The following is a 13,639-nucleotide window of genomic DNA, read 5'->3' as shown; positions in this document are numbered from 1 at the left end:
CTATAGGCTTTCACCTGGCAAAGACTTCTGCTCCTGTTTAAATCATCAACACCCTGATCCATCAAAAACAATATTAATGGGCTAAGAATGCACATATACTTATATATTTGCTTCAGCAAAATAGCTACTTCCTTTATTTCAGTGTTGCATTTTTTTACTAATTGGTGATTACTGAGTATTAATTACAAGATAAAGTTAATACTGTTCAATACTTTCTGTTCTTGATGTTGCTTTGCCTGCTGCATTGGATTTATGGATTTATATTGGATTTATGGATAATAACAGATTTAACTATATATTGCTAGTAGGAATTTAGAAATTATGTGTTTTATATATATACTAATGACATTGAGCAATGGCAATTGATTTGAAAGCCTTCTTAATTAAGATTTTTCAGTTCTGGAATTACCACGCAGATGGGTCCTGCAACAGAAGACAGTACCTCCTGGTTTTCTGCCTAGTAGGATATTAAAAAGCTATTCCAGATCAACTGACACTCTATGTATGTATGCTGTGCTACCCTTACCTCATGTACAGCACCATAACAACATTATTATCATGTGATGAAAGGAAATCACAGTTGCTCCTTGAATTTCAAAGTAGGACTGGTAACAAACACATACATGATCTATTTTTTAATTCCCTGCACACTCCAAAGTGAGTTTGGAAAAAATAAAAATACCCATGAAAATCTTACATTAAAATCCAATACCAAGAAATGGCATAGTCTTCAAAAATTTTCATTCCAACTGATCTTGCATCCAGGACATTATTGATGCCGCTGAGAAAAGACAAACCAAAGAAAAGGTTCCTTTAGGTAGAAAAGCAGAATTTATCTGAACAACAAATAGGCTTAGTGAAACAATTTGAAATATCTTTGCTAGTGATAAGAGTATATTACTGTCCTCCAGCTCCAGTTCTGTAACCAAACCAACATCAATCAGTTATGCTAAAGAAAAAAAAATCTGTGTAAAAACGTCTATACAGCTCCTTTATTAAAGCTTTATTTAAAAAGCTTTATGAGTACTATCATCAGATATAATTGCTTATTACATCACAAGAAAAGTGTATACTAATAAGATCTGCAATGTACCAAGAGCCAAACAGTTGTGATTCCAGAACTGCTAATAGCAGAGAAGCAGAAAACAGCTCAGTGAAGCAAAAGGTTGACTTTATGGAACTGTTTTCCTATCCGGCAAAGTCCTTGTTCATATTAAAGTTTTCCTAAGAAGAAATGAAGGATCTTCTTATCAAAGAAAGACAATGTAGTTGTAGATGGGAACCTAATATGGTGCAGGTGTTATCAGTGTTGGTAAGGTGCTAGAATGTGGTAGCCTTGGGTCGAGAGGTAAGAAAAGGTACCCTTGTGCTCCAGACAGGCTGAGGACTGACAGCAGCTGGAAAAGAGAGGCTATTGCAGCAGTTTTCTCTCATCCTGGTTGATGCCCAGGATTGGAGATGCTTGCTGTCCATCTGCAAGGCAGGTGTTGTCAAGCATCAGAGCCCAGTACATTGCTTTTTGACCTTTAGACATGTACTAAAACCAGGAACACCCTGATGAGGCGAGACGCCCAAAGTACTAAGACAGTCCATGTTAGGGGAAAGGCCATCATAGGAAGGAACAGACGAGGCCATTACTGTCTGGACTGAGTCCTGCAGCACAAGTATTTAATTTTGAGCCTCCTTTAGCTTTCTTTAATATTAAGTTTTGCTAGAAAAAACAAGAATGATTTAAATCTGACAGTCACTCTGAGACAGTTGGACTAAAACCTTTTGCTCCTTGCTCATTTCTGCATACCACAGTCATAGTTTTCCTTACTGGAACTTTGCAAGTGCCCAGGCATAGATAGAACATTTACTAGCAAGCCTTGCCTGGGTACCCTCAGCCATTTGCTACAACAGATTCTGATTCTTTTTTCAATTCCTAAATTATTTCACAATCTCAGAATCCAACAAATGAGCACTTAAGAAGGGTAAAACCTACTTTGCAGCTTCCCTGAGATCAGTTACATTTCTTGTTTTCCCTCTTCCATCTTTGAATGTAGTCTGATTTGCCACAGTTAGCACACCATTCTTCGTGGAGAAGTCTGGGAAGCATCTCTTAAGAACTATTCAAAATATCAAAACAAAGCATGCGTATTACATTTCATGTCAAGCTCCACTTCTATGACTTGTCTTTTGTAACATATTTAAATAATTTCAGATTCACAGTCAAATGTTTTTCAACTGATTATCTAACAATATGTTGACTTTGACAAATCTTGAAAGAGCCATTATATTCAAGACTATGATTTTTATGCTCTGGGGCTCAGGCATGGTGGGATCATAGCTTTCAACTGGAGATTCTAGGTGCTACCGAATAACAACAGTAGTATCTGTAGCAGTTTAAGAATTTGTAATAAATGCAGAACTTACTCTCTGTCAGTATCTGGGCAGCTTACAAAAACTGCAGCTTCTCAAATATGTCATTTCATGGTAATAATCAAACCAGCCCCCAGGGACAGACTCAACATGACTGGTCACGAATGGTATTAGCACCCAAAACAATACATAACAGCAAGTGTCAGTTCCTCATATGCCAGATGAGTTCCAGTACCAGCCACTATCACTAGATATTCTTGGAGAGGAAGCAATGGAAAAAAGACAGAAACTGTTGGTTAGACAGAGGGAGGAGGAGATTATAAAAGAGAGAGAAAAGGAGAGATGTTTACATACTCATTTATGTTGCCCTGCTCTTTGCTGCAAAAAGTCCTGGTTTTCATTCCAAAGGGAAGAGCAGATCAGTCCTCCTACACAGCTGTACTTTATAATAACAATTCTGTGCTTTCCTTATCAGGTTCCAATAAATACTGATGCCAGGGTTCAATATTCAGTCTAAAATATCTACCCCACCAATTACTCTGAGAAAATAATTAAGTAACACGTCTCTTTTCCTCCCTCTGTAATCTTTGCCCCTTGTTGTAGTCTAAAAGAAGATAATAGCTTCTTTGCAAATTATTTTCTGTCTTTTGGGTGAGTACATCAGTTTTCATACAAATTCTTAATTTTTTAAAAAAAATTAATCCATTTTTTCTTTTTGATAACCTGTCCCTGGTTTACATGATGTCTATTTTAAACAATGGAAAAATAAACAGCAATTTCTTATTTGCATGAGCTTCTGGGCCAGTGACAGATACTCTTGGTATTACACTTCTGCAGCTGAGATGAGCTCTGAAACCTGTGGTTATCAACTCAGAAATACCTGCTGACCATAATGACAAAAACATTTTTTGGCCCTTTAATTCCTCTGTATGCCCTGCATAGCCAGCACTGCAACTGAAAAGCAAGCTGCATTGTAACTGGGCTCAAGTATCATCTGAACTTCCAACAGCTGGCCATATGATCCTTCCTACATTTTCTTGATGCCAGTGGGGTTGCTTGCTCACACGGCTTGGAAGGCAAAATCTGAGCTGTAAAGCTTTTATTATCAATGATGATTCAAGAGCAAGAAAGAGCTCAGCTTGACCTGATCACATGCTGAATGTTCATGGATGGCAGTTAGAAAAAATAATAATAAATCTTTATACTTTCAAATTGTTTAAAATTGAATGGATGTCACTGCCAGATAACAGAAAGCTCCTAGTGACCTTGCCACAAAACACTTTTCAGACTGGAGTTGTGCTTTAATGTGAACACTTATAATCTGCTAAGATGTGTGTAAGAAGTAGAACCACTCACAAGGCCTGCTTGGAATGATCATCGAAGGACAATCTTCATCACGTAGGACTTGAGCAACAGACTAAAAAGGGGAAAAATAGGAATGCTGAATACATCGCAGAATAACTACGTGGTTTTTGTTTCTCACCCAGTCTGAGAAAACGCCCCAAACTGGGCTTTGTAGCCTCCTCCCCAAACTTGACTGGTGGAGCTGCAAGATACATTCATGACATAAGTGAGAATCCAAACTGTCATTGTGATTTGGAAAAAGACTATTCTTCTTTCCTTTTCTAGTGACAAAAAAGAAAAGACCTCTTCACTTTGGATCAGCATCTAAGCCAGAAGTGACTGGGCAACTGTTCCTTGCCTCCCCTCTGCCTTTTCTCTTAAAGAAGAGTAAGAATTTAACACAATTAATATAGCTGAATTGCAAGGTGTTTTAAAGATGGGAGAAATAATGCAGTACATTTGAGTGCAAAATCAGTTACATGAAGGACAGATTAATTTTCCTAGCTAAATTACTAAGTAGCTATAGATGACTCAGGAGCCTTAAGAACTGGTTTGAGATGCTCTGCACTACTGCTGTGGAGTACATAAGTACTAAAGGATACTGCTTGCCACAGTACTGCAACTGCATGGGTAGCTGCACATATTCTTTTAAGCAAATAGTAATCATTTAAATAGTGGGAGATTTGGTGTGCATACAAGACCCTTACCCCTGATTAAATCACTGTCAAACCATATACATGGGACAACTACTTACATGGTGAAATCAGAATAATTCAAAACTTTGATGTAGCTCAGTAAAATCATGCATATTACATATTGTTTAAAGAAAAAATGTATTCCATCACCTACTGATACATACACACCTTGCGAGGATTGTTAAAACCAGGTTTGCAGAATTGCCTGAAGTAATTCCACTGATCTGGTTTATATCTGTAGGAAGCCTGAACATCAATGTAGGTTGCAAACCTGTCTGGGCACTTTGAGACACAAAGCTGCAAGAAAAGAAAAAAAATGAGTAAAGATACACTGGGAGTAGAGAAGGGTAAGGAAAATCAGTGCAATTAAAAAGCAAGAAAAAGGCCACCTATAAAAGTGCACTGGTTTATGGAATTGCCTTCAGTAATATTTACTGCAGTATTTAGACAGGGGCATATGTTTTCCTCTTGATTCCCTAGATAACTACTTCTAAAATTCTTTGATAGAATACACTTTCAAAGTCTCTCATATCTGGCATATCAAGCCACTCTGTGTATCTTCTTAGGTTCTACACATTCTGGTAAATAAACAGAGCTTTCGGTATGTTGAAAAAAATATTATTTTTTTTTGAACACCAGGAAAAAAATCTGTCAGGTCCTCCTCTACTTCCATCAGGAGCAGTGTATATGAGCAAGGTGGTGCAGTAGCTACTTTCACAGGATACACATAATTTCTTTCTATTACATTTATAAGGAAAACTTCATTAAAAAAAAAGTCTCACGCAGCTAAAATTATTCCACCTTTCTACACAGTCTCTTCAGTCAAATATACCTCCACAGATTTCGTTCAAGTCAAGTTAGGTGTAAATCACTCAAATGTGACTTTTTCCTATTAACTAATGATGAATCTCCCCTAGTTACAAAGCAAGAGGGGGGCACACGCCAGGAATGAAATTCACACCACTGAAGGTACAGCCATTATAAACCGGATTTATACGAGAAATCAAGTGAGGTCTGGGGTTTGATGAATGCATCCACTCAGAAGTTATGATTTAGATTTATGTAATGGAGAAGCAGCCACCCCAATACACAGACTGGAACCTGGAATCATGCCAGTGTGTAGCCATTCTGACTCCTCAGTGTTCCTAAATACTGTGAGGTAGTTTGAAGTCCATCTTTTTAGCAAATTTCAGCCTTTTCTAGAAGGTCATTCTCTGTTTCCAAAGCTGCACTATCCAAACACCTTTTGCAAAGCTCTGCTATCCAAGTACCAGAGAGACATCATGCACGAAACTGTATTTCACCTCAAGGGCATTCCGCCATGTATGATTCACCTACAGGAATTTTGGGAAAAGATCTTGCACTAATCCTTAGAACAGGGCAGATGCTGCAGGAGGGACTTTCTACGTTAAGTACTACAGTCCTATGGACTACCCACAGGCCAAGAAACAAAGAAGTTTTGTCCTTGCTGGAACAACAGGTGACTAACAAGTATACACTTTACTGTAACCTCAGTTTCCCATCTATGAAACAGGCAGTTAAATGTGCTGTCTATGGATCCAGTGAACTGTAATAACAGTTTGAAAATCCACAGTCTTACTCAAGAACTGAAGCTCTTCCCATGACAGTTCTTGGGGTTTTTTCCTCCTGCTATTTGATATGAATGGGACAGGAATGCAAGATCCTGTCTGCGGTTCAAAAGCGGAATTATCAAACAAACATTTCTTCAGCATTTCACAAAAGACCAGAGAATTAACCATCTGCAGTAGCAAACAGCATTGAAAAAACATTCTCATTTTTGGAGATGTTTTATGTTTGAAAATAAACAAAATAACTACTCTGCTACCCCAAACTCTCCTTCAACAAGTATTTCACCTTACTTGATTCATGACCACTGCCAACTTGACCACAGCACCAGTCAAATCCCACACAATGACCTCAGTATTTCTGAACAGGCTGAATTGTTCCAGTAACAGAGTCTAAAGACTGCAGGGTAACAGTGTCGGTGTCTGCATGTGGACAGATGGGGATTCCTGAAGCAAATCTGCTGCTGATAGAGAAAGTTTCCATTCTGACAGCAACTGGTTAGTGTTAAGAGGGTCTTGCTCTTCCTTGCTGGAGATTTCCATCTCTTCAGCTGTGTCAAATAGTCCATATGGTCACACTAACTGTTAGGCCAGAAACATCTATCAACGATGGGAAACATTTTAAAATGATAGTCAAATAAATAGACTATTAACATTTGTAATCAGTAAATTGGTTATCATATAACAACCCTCATTCAAATTAATACTGGACTCCACTTAATGTTGTCAAGATGGCTGAGACCATACTCTGTCACCTGCAGTTCAATTACACAGTACAATTACTTTGACAGCAAAGTTGGATCAGAGCAGTACTGCACCTAATTCCTCTGACCTACCCTGTGCCATAAGTTCTTCCCTCATAAGGTGAACTGACATAACTGGTTGTGCAATTGTTCAACAAACCAGGTCAGTAAAATGGCCTCATATAAAAAAGATCAGGAAGGTAATTTTAACCCACAGAAGTTCAGCGGCTGGGTTTATTTCACAGCTTCACGAAAAGTTGCAGCACAGCTAAGGGAGTACAAGTTGTAGCATAAGGCAAGAACAGGCTTTCGAGATCTCCACTTTTGAAAGTGCCATAGGCTCCAACCACATCCAGATACTCCTGTCACTGGGGATATACACATTTTCTAGTTTGGAAAACCCTAAATATCAATCAAAATTTTTTGCTGCATGCACTGATCACTACTGGATAGTTGCCTGTGATGAATTCATAAGTAACAAATTGCTGCATTCAACTAAACAAACCTTTTTTTGTCAACTCTTATACAAAATACACAATCTTGTGCATTTCTATTTTTTCTGACCATGACAGGCTACTGAGACTGTGCTACACGTCATCTATGAAACAATCATACTATATTTTGAAGGATATGAACAGCAATTTTTAAATCCAGACAAATGTATGTCTAGTTCTTAAGCACCATGACGAAGAGGCAGGGAAAATATTTTACCTCTGTATTTCACTCACCTGTGTTGTAGGGCACTGTAGGTTTATTAACACTATGGGGCTGGCACATTTCAGAATGTTAAAGTAAAACAAAATGGTCTTGTTCCTATGGAAGTGGATATAAGATAATTAATGTTATAAATATGGTTGCTTATACATCCTACCATTCAAAAAGTTATAGCATACATCGATATTTAAATTCTATTATTGTGAATGGTCATATTGTAAACACAAGACAAAAAAACAAATCCCAAGCAGACCCTGAATGTTCTGTGCCAAGACATCACTGAAACTAGCAGTATTTGTTCTAAAGAATGCTATTTTGAGAAGTTTTTTCTACAGCAAGGTTTTAATCTGAAACAACCCTACGCACTGTTACAGGTATCTGTAGTCCTGCCTCTAAGAAGTGAGGTCTGTAAAATGCCCCTGGAAAAACACTGTGGTCCCTTTGTTTACACTGAACATATTGTGCATGTACTGCATGCAAAATTACTATCAGCAAATGCTACGCTGTAAAAGCTGCCTATTTTTTGTTGATCAGAAGGTGGCACCAAAATCAGTCAAAAGCTTTTTATGGTTGGAAACCGAAAGCAGCTGGTCAGGAAACAGAATGATAATACCATCTCCTAATAATGCTGATAAACCTACTTTGATATAAATAAGGGACAGTCTGAGGGGTTTGCACCCCAGAATCCACACACTTGACAGCTTCTCAAACTTGGGACCATGAGGCAGCTGTTACCTCAGTTTGGATTTGTTGAAAACTGATTACCTCAAGATCTCTGGATTTAAACACCTGGGTTTTGAAGACAGCAAAATATGCTGTTAAACTTTGCTATGTCAGAAAATTATCAGATAGCCCTAGTGAAGCTGGCATGGCAGTACTCCTGCCCTTTTTACACAAGACTTCAAAGTCAGCTAGCCATGCCAGCACTATACAGTGTCCCTATAAGAAATAATGGTGCATACACCCCCCTACAGCCTATGGTGTGCAAGAGAACACAGTAAGCAGTGCTTGAGCCACCACTGACCCCCACTGGGGCAATGCAGCACAGAGGAAGCTCTGCCTTGGGAGCAGGGTGGAAGTATTGACAAAGAAGTGTGCTTGGGCTAACAAGGCTGCCCCTCTTCTATCTGCTAACCTGGCACAAATCCTGCTCCCACATCTCTCCATTGTATCCCCCAGACCAGAACATATCCTCTGATCTTCCACCAGCATGTGGCTCCCACCAATTGCTGAATATGGCTATGCCTTCAAAGCCATTATATAGCACATTCAAGCTCCCTTTAAAACTGGAATTAGCTCAACTGCCTGACATTTTACAAGGTTAAATTGTTTTCACTGAGGTATGTTCTACTATGCACTGTTTAACAAAACATGCATCCTGGCAAAAACAATTCACTATCATTAGTTGTTATTTCTTTAAATCAATAGAATAAAACTTTGGACTGAAATGTCGTCGTTCTTCAATAGTTTCTTGACAGTATTTATCATCTGTGAGCTGCTCAAAGCCATTAATGAATTTTTTTTTTCTTATGTCTTAGCCCACTTACTGACATTGACAGCAGAAAAGAAAGTTTAAAAATACACGTAACACAAGAAAACAGCCACTAAGAACTAGGTCTGTATTCTTTATAATGAAATTGTGTTGTATTCTGTGATTACACTGTGCTCTGTAGAAGGCAAAACAAGCTTAGAGATTACATGGAGATTAATGGATGGATTACAGGGAGACACAAAGAGGCCTAAGAGAGACTCACATGACAACACAAGGTAGAATTAATTTGACTGCATGGAATTCACTGGAGTTTGAATGGGTTTTTGCATGAGCTGTGAGTGTTGGCATGGTTTTTAGCTTCTTTTTTCTGCTCCTCAGTGAGATTGCTGGGAATGTTTGTTCTAAACACAAGATTCAAAGCACAAGAGACTATGATTACTTTCCAAGGAAAAAGTCTCAGACTAAGCCCTTAGGGACTTTGGAAAACCATAGTCCTGGGTTAGCCTTTCATACTGCTTACTTTCAGGGCATGTGAAAAATTTGACAATGGTATCAATGAAGGCCTGAAGAGCACATCCCACACCTCCTCTTTTAGGGACTAGACAGACTTGTTCTGAGGGGCCTTCTGGCCTACTGCCATAAACACTGTTGCTTTTCCAGTAGGTTGAATTATGTGTCTTTTGGCTTATATTTTTATAAGAAACTCCTCAATGTAGCAAGTAAGTGCCAAAATGCAGTCTCAGTAGCTGTATTATTCTCCAGCAATCCTATACATGGAGGGACAATTGTGGATACAAACTGGAAATCCCGTTGTAAGAAATAACTAAAGGGAAGACTTGAGTAACAAAGAGAAAGAGGGAATGGGAGTGGATGGTAAGAATCAGAGAGAAGCATCTGGCTACATGCCACACAGTGCATGGATGCTGTGTGTCTGAGAGTCCCAAACGCATTTGCCCACTGCTTCCTACAGACCAGAGAGGGGATGAGGACAAATTGGGGGTGAGGAGAGTGGAAGCAGAGAAGGGGTGCAGTGAGGGAAACACACACAACACTACAACTTTTTCCCTGGGTTTTTCCTCTTCAGAAAGTTGGACTGTCCAACAACTGCTGTGAAGAATCTTAGTCGGAGGGTGGAACAGGTCTTCTTACACTATCTACTCTGTTTCCTCTGTAAAAAATAACTTGAGAGCTTATAAAGTCCTAGCTCTACCTCTGTTCCACTCCCTATCTCCTGCTCTTCTCCTTCTGAACTGCCCTTTGGACAGTGGCTTCCTCAGTTTTTTCTTGGAAAAATAAATGGGAAAAGAAAGAAACAGCAAAGAGCTGTTATCAAACACTAGCTTCTGTTTTGCTTCCTGCATAGCATCCAGCTTCTTGACAGTGACAAGGGCATAAATTATGCATAATACTTACTTTTTAAAAGGGAGAAGGTGAGGAAAAAAGCAAAATATTCTTTAAATTGTTTCATAAAACACTTAGATTTTCAGAGAAAACATTGATGTGACATCTTTCTTTTGTGAGCAGCTCTTTTCATGTAGAAGTACTCTGTTGATATCAGCTAATTAATTTAACTATCACAATTCAAAATTTAAAAAGACTGGGAAACAGACACAAGTAAATAAAGCTGTTTGGCTGATATGCCCAAGGAAGCTATGATTACAGCTGCCTGTCCCCCAGACCAGTCAGTCCCCTCTCTACCAGCACTGGATAAGCACCAGAAAAAAAACAAGAGCTTTTCCTCATGATCTTTTCTGTTATTTGAAGTATGTTGAGAAAAACTAAGAACCAGGCTACAATGCTTTAGGACTACTCTTATCCCAAGGTGGACAGAATTACTCAACAGGTTATTAACTATCCAAACGTTGGCAGTTAGAAGCTGTGCCAGATAGTCACTTTCTATGCAATTAGTGATGCAATCTTTAAGTTATATTGATACTTTACCAAAAATATTCTCTGAATGATGAAAACAACTGCATTATAGTGATAATTTGGGTCTAGATTTGCACTGAGCAACTAATCTATTTCTGAACTTTATTTGGAATAAATACAGTAAGAGTCTCTCTGTCTCCAACTTCCCACAAGAAGATAGCATACAGATGTACATGTTCTGTTCCCGTAGCAGACAGAGATTTGAAACCTCCCATCTTATTCATAGTGCATGAATAATAAAGGTATGTGAATGGATTTAGTACTCACTCATTGAGGGTATCTTTCTGACCACAGAACTGCCCATAGCTGTCAGTTGGATAAATCACTTTCCTGGGGTCACCGTGCACCCAAGCTGCAAATATACACATCTCTTTGAACATTTTAGTCAAGTGTACACAGTTAACACTTCAAACTGACTAGCATGAAAATGTATCACCTCCAATGTGTCATTTTAATCTCTGTCAATCACCACTGAAGAGTATTGATTTGTAGATTTCCTAATGAAAATCTAAAATATAAAACAAACTAAACTGAACTAACATACGGATGAATCAGCAAGAAAGCAAACCAGTTCACTTTTTACCTTCAGGGCACATACATCTGGGTTGTATCCAAAATGTGATGTAATGGACTTAAACAATAATGGTTATTAAAAAAGGAAAGAAGAGGGCCTAACTATGTAGACAAATTTCAGCAATCACAGACAACAACAATGGCATTGAAATTAATAGGACTACCTGGGTGTGTGACAAAAGCACATAGGGTGTGACTGAATCTAATGGACTCCATTTGCACTAAGAAAGGAAACAAACTCTCACTTTGTAAATGAAACCACTTCCTGACCTCTCACTTAGCAATTGTTCCATTTCTCATTTATTAAGTATGCACCTGGCAACTTATTTATTATATGCTAGAATGAACCATAGTACTGAATGGGAAGAGAGGTTGATACTGAACTTTTAAATGTCTTTTCTCCACTTCAAAGCAGGATTTCTTCTCCAAGCCATTTTCACCTGCACCATTATTTCCCTTTGAGGATCAAGTACACACCAGTTATCACCATTAGTATCATTATTTCTAAGCTGTAGTGTGCAGACCTGACTAAGCTTCCTTCATGACTTGCCAATCACTAGCTTTGGAACTGTTCTAGCTACTAACTCCTTATTCAACCGTAAATAATGGAAAATTCATTTATTTTTAAATAGCATCTGAAAGTAAGATATAATGCCAAAATATAATTCCATATCACTGCCCTGAGCTGACACCATAAAATCAGGTTGCTAGAGAACTCTTAGAAAAGACCATTGATCTTCCCCCAAACATTTTCTTGTGCTTGTATTATGTGGAGAAGATTACAGGTATTACAAATATTTTAGTCCCAGCCTTCCCCTTCTTGCACCACATACTGAATGTCAGGAGCCCATTTAGCATACACTTTAGGCTTTGATCTATGCAAACCACCTTGAACTCGCTTCTCTGTAATTACCCCATTTTGTCTCAACTTTGTGACATTACATTTAATCATTTGTGAAACTGTCATCTTCCTCAAGGTCACTTTGGTAAGAATAACAGCATTTAACAATAATGATATGTGCAGTAGAGACAGAACCTATATAAGATGTCAGAGCAGCAGATTGCAAATTTATTGAAATGTTCGGCACAGATGCACAACATATCTTCAATGACTTGCAAACAGTTACAGAGAATCTGTAATGCTACCTTTCACCTGGAATTTTAGGTTACCAAAATGAATTTGCTAGCTCTTTTTAACCTATGTTAGTTTTCCTCTGTTTTGGAGTTTGTAAATTAACCTGGTGCTTGGTATCAAACACTTTCTGAACATTCAGATTAACTGCATTTCAGCTTAACTGTGGTGTTCTGATGCTCAGAGAAAGCTAAAGTGCTTCACCAGTGTTAAATCCCATTTACTTTTTCATTTGTTAGCCCCCACTTACTTATTTCAGTAGCATTACTTAATAGGAACATTTAGGAGGCATCAACTCTCTCTTAGGAATTCCTATAGTCAGTTGATAACTCATATCTGTACATGACATTACAAAGCAGACAGCTGTCTGGTGATTGCAATGAGTCTGTAAGTTATGCCATGTACACTTTCTTCCATCATGACTGACAAGAGGGAGTTTTTCCTTCTACTTTAATATGACCTTGCTTTTCATACTGGTAAAAGCCTAGTCCCAAATGGGTCAAGCTGCTATATAGACATGGAAGACCTTTCAGGACTTACTTGTATGATGTTAGGTGACTCTAATAAATTGATGTTTTCCCAATGCCCAAATTAGTTTTTTTAAATTAGCTTGGCACATTATTAAAGGGACTCATTTTTTGCATTTGGCTGTATTTTTTCTTTAACACCAGCAAAACAGGAAGCAATAGAGATAAGCCCCACCATGTCAGATTCAAAGTACTGACAAGAATTTTGTAACAAGACTTATATCTGCTTCATATAGATAATCTGGAAGCAATTGCTACTGCCAACAATATCCCTCTCCTAAGTAGCATATTAAACCTGGAATTATTTTTCACTCCTAAGACAAACTTGGGAGAAAGGAGATAAACACTGCAACATAATGTTGGTTGGGTTTTTTTGCTATCTCAGTCTTAAGGATCTTTCCATAAGAAGGGCCCATGTGACCCAGGCTTACTTCCTTTAGCCTGTTTAGGTGGACTAACACAGCCAACAGGGATAAAACTCAGCTCATCAAATGGTCAGACCAGTGTATTGTCCTTACATTCTTTTTAGTTCTAATACAAAGT

General features: G+C 38.3%; 1 protein-coding gene across 1 annotated transcript in view; it reads right to left on the bottom strand.

Annotated features, from left to right (window-relative positions):
* Nucleotides 1-13,639, bottom strand: part of SLC44A5 (solute carrier family 44 member 5) — a 105,521-nt gene that overhangs the window by 21,863 nt on the left and 70,019 nt on the right. The window contains exons 4-9 of the mRNA XM_049808621.1: nt 11,132-11,216; nt 7,458-7,542; nt 4,569-4,697; nt 3,718-3,778; nt 1,985-2,108; nt 698-781 (exon numbers count right to left, since the gene is read on the bottom strand). Coding sequence (XP_049664578.1) covers nt 698-781; nt 1,985-2,108; nt 3,718-3,778; nt 4,569-4,697; nt 7,458-7,542; nt 11,132-11,216 — 568 coding nt within the window. The remainder of the gene's footprint in view (nt 1-697; nt 782-1,984; nt 2,109-3,717; nt 3,779-4,568; nt 4,698-7,457; nt 7,543-11,131; nt 11,217-13,639) is intronic.

This window comes from Accipiter gentilis, chromosome 8, assembly GCF_929443795.1.
Source record: "Accipiter gentilis chromosome 8, bAccGen1.1, whole genome shotgun sequence".
NCBI classification, from domain to species: Eukaryota; Metazoa; Chordata; class Aves; order Accipitriformes; family Accipitridae; genus Astur; species Astur gentilis.
The sequence above is the reverse complement of the archived record's forward strand: the minus strand, read 5'-3'. Positions and strand labels throughout refer to the sequence as shown.